General features: G+C 31.2%; 1 protein-coding gene across 1 annotated transcript; it reads right to left on the reverse strand.

Moving 5' to 3' along the window:
- Positions 1–4,743: 4,743 nt before the first annotated feature.
- Positions 4,744–5,253, reverse strand: LOC148764102 (uncharacterized). Its single transcript, XM_088803536.1, has one exon. It carries the CDS (start codon positions 5,251–5,253, stop codon positions 4,744–4,746), a length of 510 nt encoding a protein of 169 aa, XP_088659662.1.
- Positions 5,254–12,719: the final 7,466 nt, after the last annotated feature.

Consider the following 12,719-nt stretch of genomic DNA (forward strand, 5'->3'; position numbering starts at 1 on the left):
TGAAATTTCATAAGGCTTTTACATCATTTGAGTTATGTGATAATAGCCACATACTTGAGCTAATAAGGTTGGGATATGGGGTGCCCGATGACAAATGTAAGGAGGATTTTTTGTTTCTTGAAAGAATTTTACAATTTGACCTTAAGTGTTTCATGCACATCTTACATAATTGCTATTTCTTTTCTGCATTCCATTTTTTATGTGTATACCACTTTGATTGAATGACAAAATGGTGATGATGTTGATTTACGGTCCATGGCAATTAAGATGAAAAAGAAATTTAACAAATATTGGAAAAATGTGGACAAAATGAATTTGGTGTTGTTCATTGTCACTTTACTTTATCCAAGGAAAAAACTTTCTTATGTTGAATTCACTTTGCTAGAAATGTATCCTCTTACATAAGCTTCAATGATGTTTTCTTTGGTGACACAAACAATGGATGAGTTGTTTCGTTGTTATAAAAATATGTTACAACCTCTATATCATGTTGGTGAAAGTGGTTAAGAATGTCCAATGTCCATGGGACAAGGCACTAATGGTGGTTGAGTCCATCTTTGTGGACTCAAGCTTTCTAACATGTGCATGACATCCCTAAGTTCGCAGATGATGTATAGATGATTTACACCCTATCCACAGCTCCCTTGGTGTCTTAGGCACAACCTTAAATGGAGCAAAATTGAGCAAGTCCTCAAAAATTTAAATAAAATATCCCTAGAACGAGATTGGAAGGTTAGCATAGGACGTCATTAATCTAACCATTTCTAAAAGAGCCCTATTTCTTCTTTTAGCAACACCATTATGTTTAGGTGTTCTCAGTGCTGACAAATTGGAAATTATCCCATTGTTAGTGAGATATTGCTGAAATTCATATAATAAATACTCACCACCCCGATCTTATCAAAGTTGTTTCAATAGCTTGCCCAGTTGCTTTTCAACTTCGACTTTAAATTCTTGGAACATTTTCAAAGGATTCACTTTTTCTGTGCATTAAGTACATAGAGCCATTGTCAAGCCCGACCTTATTAAATACTTGCCATGTCATTCATGTGATTGACAATATCCTTGCATACTTGGAAAGCCCCGAAAAATCATCAAAAGTCGATAGTGTACCTAGTGGTGCAACTAAGTTGAATTAAGCCTCGAACTAGACCAAATAAAGATTTTTAAATGAAATTGAGAATTTAAAACCCCAGAATGACTTAAAATGGTGATTCGGAGTTCAAAGACCGATTTGGAGTCAAATTGAAATTTTCATGACCTAGGGGCAAAATGGTCATTTTGCCACCCGACGTTAAGATGTGAGTGTTGGATGAAATTTTTGACTAAAATTGATCATTTGGAGAATAATTTGAGTTTGAGAAGTGAAAATTTTAATTCCGACATTTTTTCAAGCATAGGGGTAAAATAGTCATTTTGCCATCCTAGGGGCAAAATGGTAATTTTACACCACCCAACACTTGTCTAGCACATGGATTTTACCCAATATTATCATGGATAATTGAGGAAATTTAAGTGGTGGAGAGAGATTGCTTAATGGGTAAGTATGACACATGGACCAATGGAATGGTGACATGTGTCAAATTTTCATCCATTAAATATTTGGCTTAAAAATCAGCACATAAACTCTCCCAACTCATTTCTCTTGGCCGACCAAAGGAAGAAAAGGGAAGAAAAGAAAAAGAACAAAAACCTAGCTAAGAAATTCAAGAGAAATTCACAAAATTTCAAAAAATCAAGTGACAAAAGGTAAAATTTCTTGACTTTGACTTGTGATCTACCTTTCCCATGAATTTTATTGCATTTTCCATGGTTGAATCACATGGTTTCATGATGGGCCTCTTGCTGGCTGGACATGGGGGGAGGAGTTTTGATGCTTGATTTGGTTAGATTTTAAGATATGTTAGTGTTTTTAGTTAGTTAATGATGTGTAGCATGAAAAACCAACAAGAAAAATTCATTTTCTCCCATCACCCATCATTGGCCGAATTTTCCATGTGGAATATTGATGATGATTTTTATTTTTATTTCAAGTGAATTGATGAGGAAATGATGAATTATGGTGAGAAAATCGAGTAGGAAAAATTATAGTGTTGATGCACCTACCATGGCCGAAATTTTCAAGAGTAAATGTGAAGATAATTTTGCTAAATTTTATGCTATTTGACTTGTGTTTGATGGTTTGGAGAATTGAAAGAAAAATGGAGTTAATTGGAGTTGAATCGGACATATTGGCCAATTAATCGGGTGATAGATCGAATTGGGCCAATATCGTTTCATTTAGCTACACAATTGAATTTGTGTAGAACACCGCATTTAGACGATAATCTGAATAATTTGCATTCCATTTCATGCATCCATATAGTTTTATAACGGTTTAGCACCAATGTGGTAAATTGCTTGATTTTACATCATGTCTAGGTGGTGAATCCTCCGCTAAGGGCAAAGAAATTGTACCCGAGGATCGATAGTCAGAGTACTCTAGAAATTCGACTCCCGAAATAGTGAGTAACCTTATCATCATTTTAATTATCTAAAGTGGTTTTTATCCGATTTTGTGAATTTTATGGAAAATGAGTTTAAATGGTTAATTTTTAGGTTTTATAAACAAAATGTGTTTAAATGAAATGATTTTAAAAATTGTCTTGAAATTGAATGAGGAATTTGAAAATAGAGTAATTGGAGACCATTTGATGTGTTGTAAATTTATGGTTCTAATTGATGGCTTATGATAATGTGTTGGCATGACTGGCTGAAATTATGGTTTGTGAACTGTATGAATTGTTCTGTTTTACATTTACAGGCTAGGTAGTATAATATTAGTCATGTCATGCTGTCAAAAATTTTATTGTATGGTGGGTTTAGCTTGCTGCAGTGGGTAGGTTATGTGGACCAGCTTATTAGAGGGGCACAGAATCCGGTTATATATGTACCTCGGTCAGAGAGGCGCGTAGGGTATCTCCTGAGGTATGGTTAGAATTCACATCACGCCGAACCACCTCGTGATGATGAACTCAGCTAACGCCAAGAAACGGTTGTGTTTTTCAAACTAAAAATATGTTTATGTGTATACAAAATTTTTAACAACCTTGGCGGACTTGGTTAAATGCCTCAGCCAAGGTATTCCTAAGAATGATTTTGGCAGGAGCCAAGCTTTTAAGATACTCATAAGCCATGTTGACTATTTAAATGAAATGAATGTTTATGTTATGAAATACATATTTAGATGGAATATTTCAATCGTCTCTTTTTACTCGACTTTAGATATTTTGAATGATGTTTGTTTACTCACTGGGATTATATAATCTCACCACCCTCCTTTCCACCCATTTCAGACTCTGAATAGGCTGTAGATAGCTGATTTCATCGAGGCTACCATTGGATTTGCATCCTCCAAACTGTAGGTTCACAGTCCTCCTTACTTTTGGTTATTCAGGGGCTCACTGGTTATTGTAAATTAAATTAAATACTTTGGCTTACTGTATTACAGTATGTATGAATTTATTTTGTTTTTACGCTATAAAAATTATATACGTATAACTCTAAAAATATTATTTTATAAGAAAATATAATATTTTATTAAATATTTTTATTTTTTATTATTATATCCAAATAATCATAATTTCATTTTAAATGAAGGTTTTGGACGTTTAAACTTATTTTTTATTATGAATTATGTGTTTTGTACTCGCATACTACATTTTTATCTAGTTTCAAAATTTTTGAGAAAAAATTACCAAAATACCCCCTAGAGATAAAAATTATTTTTTTATTATTTTGGCTTGAAAATAGCTTATAATCTTTTAAAATATGATATTAGCAATTGTTGCTCACAAGAGATGTGAGAAAACTGATATTAAAGCCTTGCGGGGTTCAGGTTGGCATTCCGAGTAAGGAATATCTATCAGGATATCGCGACGGTTGTCACGGGCTGGAGGGGAATATCGGGTCGTGACAGCCATGTCTTGAGTAGTCATCAATAAAAGTTATGAAATATTCATATCCTCCTCTAGCTTTTACATCCATTGGTCCACACACATTTGTGTGCACCAAGTCTAGAAGGTTTGGCATTTTGTTACCATTAGCCTTGAAGGGCCTTTTGGTCATTTTTACTTCAATACAAAACTCATATACTGGCAAAGGGCCCTCAACCATGTCTAGTAGAGTACCATCCTTTATAAGGATATGACCTACATGCATATGCCAAAGATAATTTTGATTTATGCTAGATTATTTAACTCTTCCAATTTTAAATCGCATTACTTGTACATCATTTGTAGAATAAGTTGTAGGCTTAAGGAAATAAAGATTATATCTTACAATTCCAGAACAAATAAAATCCTTATTCAAATAAATAGTGTCTCACTAAAATAAATTGAATATCCAAACTTTATTAAACAAAAAATAGAAATCAAATTTCTATAAGTCTCTGGAATGTAATAAACATTTTCCAAAACTAAGCTACGACCATAAGGAAATTGAAGAATAATGGCTCCACTACTAATGCTAAAACAAATGTGCCATTTGCCATCCTCATCCGAAACTAAACTTTACTCATTTTTCTCCTTTGTTGAAACCCCTGTAAAGAATTACAAACATGGTTAGTGTCTCTAGAATCTACTATCCAAGTATTCGTAGAATCAACCGTTAAACAAGCTTCTAACATATTTAGAAAACTCATACCTTGTTTCCTCTTCTGGATTTCTTCAAGGTAAACCTTGTAGTTTCGTTTCCAATGTCCTTTTACACCACAATGGAAACATTTTCCTTTGGTGTTGTCTTTTGAAGTAGTCTTTTCTTCATGGCCTTTTTCTTTACTCCCACTGAGCCCTTAATAGTCTTTTTATTTCCAGCAATCATCTTTTCACCCTTAGGTTTGGGCTTAGAAGTCAAAACTACATGTGTTTCAAGCTTCTTTTTCAAATCAAGAACTTCTTTCACATTTTGGAGATCATTCATTAGCCCACTTAAGGTGTAATCCCTAGTATGCAGTTCATAATCCAATTTGAACCATGAAAATGACGAATTCAAGCTATGAACGATCATTGATATTTGCATTTTCACATATATCTCAACATTATGTAATTCTGCCTCATTTATACAAGAGATCACTTTTAGCATGTAATCTCTAATTGACTCCCCAAGTTTCTGCTTAAGGTCCTTAAAAGCATTTATTGCTTTCACCTTAGCAGACCTTATTTTTGTACCAAACATTTCATGTAGGTGCAACATTATGTCAATAGCATTACCCATGCCTTCATGTTGCTTTTGCAATATACTATTCATAGAGGCCAATATATAACATTTAGCCAGCTTATTTGCATTATACCACTTCTTATGATATTCAATATCTTGTGGAGTTGATTAGGAAGTTAGTGTTTCAGGCTCATGGTCAAAAAGAACCCATGTGATCTTGTCATAATTAAGGATGATATTAAGGTTTCTTTTCCATTTAGTGTAGTTATTGCCATTCAAAGTGCATTTGTTTAGCAAAATTGAAAGTGGATTCATATTTGTGATGCAGATATGCTCTTAAAAGTTGAAATTATGTAAGCATATTAGTTATTCATGGACTTTAAATATTTTATGATGCATGATGACAATATATAAAACCCTATAAATTGTATTATTAGCTTGATGATCATTTACCTTTCTGTGATAAATTAACCAACTATGGGCCATGAGAATTTATTACCAAGCAAACTAGGACCCTCCCACTTAACTATGTTACCCAGTATCTTCATACTTAACATGGTTAAGGATTACCTTCATTTGGTCCACAAAGTTTATTAACAGAGCCACATTAATAAATCAATCAAACAATATCTCATATCATTCTTATATATACATATATATATAATAATAATAAGCCACATTCATGTCTATCCTCAAAAAAGTTAAAATAAACAATTAAAACTTGTAATTCTTTTCAATCTTGCTTGTTTCCACTGCTTGCTTGGATCACATCCATTTAGTACTCTTTTGATTAATGGCTAATAAAAAATTAATTTTTTTTAATCCAACTTGAAAATAATTTAAGTTTTGTGCAATTAATTAATCTCATTAATTAATACCAAAATAAAAATTATTTTTCAATCCAAGACTAAAAATTTAAGCTTCTAAAATTAATATTTTAAATACTAATTTTCTAAAAAAAATTATTTATTTTAAAAAAAGGGACAACACACCCAACCCCTCTTTTTAAAAAATTATATTTTATTAGTAGAAAAATGTTTTTTATAAAGCTAGAATTTTCATGTAAGAAAAGCTCTTTTCCTTAAAAAAATGATACTAGAAAAACTCTTTTTAAAAAAAAATTAATAACCATAAAAAAATAAATAAACCAAATATTACCTTATTACCTTTTTCCTTTTGGCTTTCATCTTCTTTCTCCATGGATACACCAAATACATCAAGAAAGATTAAAATTACATGACTTTTCCTAATTATATAAATCTAAGGAAAAAAAAAATCAAGAAGGAAACATGGCGATTATAAATCACTTTTCTTATTACATAGCCAAAAGAGAAAGATTACAAGTAAAATTTTCTAATACAATTAATATGACAAAAACCTTGAATCATGCATCACAACATACAACCATACATTAATCACATCAAATAGTTCAATGCATGCAAAGGTGTCAACCATACATAATAGATATAGGAAATAAAACTTGCAATAATCCTTACTCAGATACCAAATGATAAAGTTGGATCTAAGTGCATTAATGCATTTATGCAAATCATGGATTTCAAAAAATTTTCTTTTATAAAAGAAGAAAGCAATCCAATTACACAAGTAAAAAAACACATCATTCACTTGCAAGTAACACAATCACATCCTAAAAAAAATAAAAATTTATTAAATTAAGATAAAACGTACCTTTTATGTCATGATTCTTATCTTCAAACACTGCCACACCAATGATTGATTTCTCAACCAAACAAATTTACCACTTACTCTTTAAGAATGCTTTCAACTCTAACCTTGAGTGGACAAGGTGCAGAATGCTAGATTATAAGATAGCAACAGATTTTGTCTCTCTTTCTTACTAATAATTAATTGCTATTTTTCTTTCAAAAAGTTCAGCCAAGAATGGGAAAGAGGAATAAAGGTACGGCAAAGTTAAGAGGAGAAAGAGAGAAGTGACAGCTGAAATTTTTTCAAGAAAGATATGCACTTTTATTTTTCTTGCAATCTTTTCCCTTTTTATTAAAACTCTGACCTCAAAAGTTTAATCAAAATTAAATACCTTTAAATCAATCTTGACCATCTATTTAAAGTTATGAAAGCATCAAACATGTTCCATAATTATCAAAATTAAAATTAAAAAATAAATAATTTAATTCTTTAATTATCATTTAGAGTTCTTGATAAAATGGAACTCATTGTTGAATAATAACTCTTATTTTATTATTATCCATCTTTATTTAAAAAGAATTAATAATAAATAAAAAAGTGCTAGTTAAACTTGGAGTCTCTTTTTATCAACATGAATGTCTAGATTCATTTTGCAAGAATCTTCCTAACATTATCTTAATTTAAGAAAACTATTGTCTTTAATAAAGAGAGAACATGTTATGTTGTCTAAATTGTGGCAAACATGTTTTCTTGTCTAGATCAAGACAAAACATATTTTTCTTGTCTTAAATTAAGACAAACATGTTTTCTTATCTTATTAAAAAAAACATATTTTCTTATCTAAATTAAGACATAACATGTCTTTTTGTCTAAATTAAGACAAACATGTTAAAGTTGCTATTTTTGTATACAATTTAATTAATCTAATAAAACAAGCATTCCAACTTAAACAAGTTGAATTCTACAAAGCTAAATGGGGAATCTATTTTGACGTAGATATTCTAAGCTCCAATAAACTTAGAATTATTCTTAATCTTATTAAGAAAATTCAAGCTTATTAACCATGAAATTACTCTACCATAGTTTCATAGTTACACTATTGGATTAACTATAATTGCAAGAAATGTTTCAATACTTGATATTAATTATTAGTTATCCAATTGCAAACCTTACATTGAGAACCCACATAACCATCTAATGACAAAAAGTGAAATTACCATTTTACCCATTATATCAATTTTGTCCTCTTATCTTATTTCATTCAATTAGTGATTCAATACTCTAGATCTAATCTCTTTTGAGTATCCAGATGTGATAAGTAGCTAATTCATTAATCCACTAGGCCCAGATTAATGATAAACATCCTGAAATCACTAGAAGTGATGTTAATGCTATGAACTCTACTATTTGGATATATGTTCCTAAATGTTTATCTCGATTATAATCCCGACAAACAAAGTCTACATCAACACTTTATGATGATCATGCTCATGGTATATCAAAGATTATAAAGAGATTAAATACGAGTCCACTATGCATCAAGATTTCGGTTCTACTATAAGCAAATGTATAAGTGTGAGATTAAGATTTAAGTAACGGTTAAACTTAAATTTGATTTTCACATGATTCTATTTTATGTTATAGTATCATTACTCGAAGTTAACCATTGCGATGATTTGACATTCATTATTTCCTTGATATTAATTATTAGTTGTCCAATTGCAAACCTTATATTGAGAACCCACATAACTATCTAATGATAAAAAGTGAAATTACCATTTTACCCATTATATCAATTTTGTCCTCTTGTCTTATTTCATCCAATTAGTGATTCAATACTCTAGATCTAATCTCTTTTGAGTATCCAGATGTGATGAGTAGCTACTTCATTAATCCACTAGGCCCAGATTAATGACAAATTGTCCTGAAATCACTAGAAGTGATGTTAATGCTATGAACTCTACTATTTGGATATATGTTCCTAGATGTTTATCTCGATTATAATCCCGACAAACAAAGTCTACATCAACACTTTATGATGATTATGCTCATGGTATATCAAAGATTATAAAGAGATTAAATACAAGTCCACTATGCATCAAGATTTCGATTCTACTATAAGCAAATGTATAAGTGTGAGATTAAAATTTAAGTAACGGTTAAACTTAAATTTGATTTTCACATGATTCTAGTTTATGTTATAGTATCATTACTCGAAGTTAACCATTGCGATGATTTGACATTCATTATTTCCTTGAAGTGAATCATATTTATTTCATTAGAAGTAATTTGGACATTACAACCTTAACACAATAAAGTGACCAGTTTTATTATATAGCTGTTGTCACGACCCGATACTCTCTTCGAGCCCGTAACAACTGCCGCGATGTCTCGATAGACATTCATTACCCAGAATGTCAATCGAAACCTCACAAGGCTCTTGCATCAATTTTATGTCTCCCATATGAGCAACAGTTACTAAATATCATGTTTTAAGGGAATATAAGCTATTTTTAAATCAAAAACAAACAAAAAGTAGTTTCTGCCACATAGGGGTATTTTGGTCATTTTTACTTGAAAATTTTGAAACCTGGTCAAAATATAGCATACGATCGAAAAATATACATTTCTTATCTAAAAATAATTTTAGTAATCTAAATCATCCATTTAAAATGAAATTATGGCTAATCAAACAAAATAATAATATTAAATAAAATATTCTATTTTCTTATAAAACAATATTTATGAATCCTGCATAAACAATTTTTGTAGCGTAAGAGTAAAATAAATTCATATATATAATAGCACACTAAACCAGGTATTCAAAAATATTCTACAATGACATGTTGGCCCCAAAATAACCGAAAATATACAAGACTGTAGACCTTCGATTTCTAAGGATGCAAATCCAAAAGCAACCTTCTACAAAATCGACTGTCTACAGACTGTTCTGAGCTTGAAACGGGTAAAAAGAAGGGGTGAGTTTTTATAAACCCAGTGAGTAAGCAAAGTTCATCTATAACATTTAAAACTGAGTAAATTGAGACAGTTAAATCATCCCATCATTATATAATTCATAACATTCCAAAACTCATTTCAATTCATATAAAACAATTACATTTCATCAAAATAATCAACAAGGCTTATGATTTTCTTAAAAACTTGGCTTGTGCCAAAACTCATACTCGGGGACACCTTGGCTCGAGCATCCAACCAAGTCCGCCAAGGATGTTAAAATGACATATACCCATAAAACATGTTTTTACTTTTAAAATATAGCCATTCCTTGACGTTGGTTGAGTTTCATCCTCACGTGATGGTTCGGCGTGAAGTGAACTCTAAACTTACCTTAGGAGATACCCTCCGCACCTCTCATACTAAGGTAAAATATAACGGGGTTTACCGTGCCCCTCTAATAGGCTGGTCCACGAAAACCCGCCCACTGCAGTAAGCTAATCAAATAACCCACTAAATCAATAAAAATTTTGACAGCATGACATGGCTAATATAATATTACCCAGCCTGTCAAGGTAAAACAAAACAGTTTATATAATCCACAAATCACAAATCCAGCCATTCATGCCATCACATTGTCATAAGCCATTAATTCAAACCATATATATATATATAGATAACATAAGTATTTAGTCTCCACTTACTCAATTTCCAAAATCTTCATTGAATTGCAAAACAATTTATAAATCTCATTCATTTAATTATCACTTAACTTATAAAACATAAAAATCTACAATTTAAGTTCATTATTCTTTAAAATCATAACAACGAGTATAAACTACTTTAGATAGTTAAGATGAACATTTGATTACTCACAATAACGAGAGTTTGGAGTACTCCTACCCTTGGTCCTCGGGTACGATATCTTTACCCTTATCAGAGGGCTCACCACCTATACATAATGCACGACACGTAATTCAATAAATTTGTGCCAAACTGTTATAAAACTATTTCAGGCTCTATATGAATGCATGAAATTGGATGAGAATTGTTCGAATAATCACTTAAAGACGGTGTTCTACATGGGTTCAATTATGATCGGACTGAATTTGTATTTGACCTAACTCGAACTATACACTATTGAATTAACCAAAACATCCAATTCAACTTCAAATATATTCATTACACTTCAAATATTCCAAATACACCAAAGTACCTCAATGAGCTTGATTGTGACTTAATTCATCATAACCGAAATTCATTCCGATTCCGAACTAACATGCTAATCAGTAATAACACAATCCAATAAATCCATCTACATCATTAGAAATCAAATCCATCATCAATATGTCATCTATAAAATTTGGCCAAAGATGGTTGTTGAAGGGCATGTGATTTTCTTACTTGTTTTTCATTCCAAACATCATTAAACAACTAAAAACACTAAGATATCATGAAATCTAGCAAAATCCACCATCAAAACCTCTCTCCCTATGTTCAGCCAGCAAGTATTCCCTCATGAAAACTTGTGTTTCATCCATAGAAAATGAAAAAGAAAGCATGGGAAAGGTAGATCTTAAGCTAAAATTGAAAAATCTTACCTTTGATTGCTTTGTTCTTTGAAATTCAAAAATTTCTCTTGAATTTTCCTCTCTAGGGTTTGTTTCTATTCTTTTCTCTTTGTTCTTTGCTTTGACCAGCCATGAAGAGCGAAATGGGAGAGTTTATAAAGGAAATTATAAAAATATTAAAACATGACATGTGTCACCATGTGATTGGTCCATGGTTAAAACTTAACAATTAAGTATTTCCTCACCACCACATGTAATCTCTTAATTATCCAAAGAATAAAATAATAATAGGTGAAATTCATGGGCTTGACAAGTGTTATGGTGGTGTAAAATTTTAAAAATTCCAATTACGTCCTCGTGGACACGTAAATGACTGTTTTGCCCTTATATTCGAAAAAATGTCGGAATTAAAATTTTTCATTTCTCAAATTCAAATCATGTTCCAATTAGTCAAACTTGGTCAAAAATTTCATCCAACATTCCAATTTTTCCCTCGGTGAAAAAATGACCATTTTGCCCTTACATTTTGAAAATTCCTAATTTGACTCCAAATTAATCCTCGAACTTCGAATCACCATATTAAGACATTATAAGGTTCAATAACTCTCAAATACATCCTAAAATCTCTATTCAAACTAGTTCGAGATTTAAATCGACTTAATTGTACCACTAGATACGATACCGACTTTTAACGATTTTTCGAGGCATCCAAGTATGCAGACATGCTATCAAGTACATGAATGACATGGCAAGTATATTATAGAGTTGGGCTTGACAGCTATGAACAATTTTTTGATTCAATTAAAATCCATGTCTCCTATATATGACTCTTCATACAAATGCATTTTAATATCTCAATAGAATCATTGTACCTTAATAACTAGATAATGAATGCTTACTTAAAACAAACTCTTCAGCTTATCATCAAAATGTACTTTCATTACAAATAAATTAAATGAAATTAAATATGAGAATATACTTACTTCCAAGGCACCATATTCTCAAATTTCTAACAGACCCAGTTCTAGAAAGCTCAAGAAAATCAAGTTTTGAACAGACATAATCGACCTTAGACTAAGCATAGTCGACCTTGATGAGTCAAAAGTTTAAAAAGGTTGACTTTACACAACCATAGTTGACTATAGTAACACAGATTCGCCACCTTGAAAAATTGCACAATTAAGAGGTTTACTACTTTGGTACTAAACCAAAATAAACTAATTTATACTACTAATGCATGATATGAAGTTCGAAATGTCTAAATTTTGCCTAAACGCGGTGTTAGCCTATTTTGGTCTTTTACCCGATAAATTGATATACGCATCCGTT

This window comes from Theobroma cacao, chromosome 2 (assembly GCF_053813885.1).
Source record: "Theobroma cacao isolate CCN51 chromosome 2, ASM5381388v1, whole genome shotgun sequence".
NCBI classification, from domain to species: domain Eukaryota; kingdom Viridiplantae; phylum Streptophyta; class Magnoliopsida; order Malvales; family Malvaceae; genus Theobroma; species Theobroma cacao.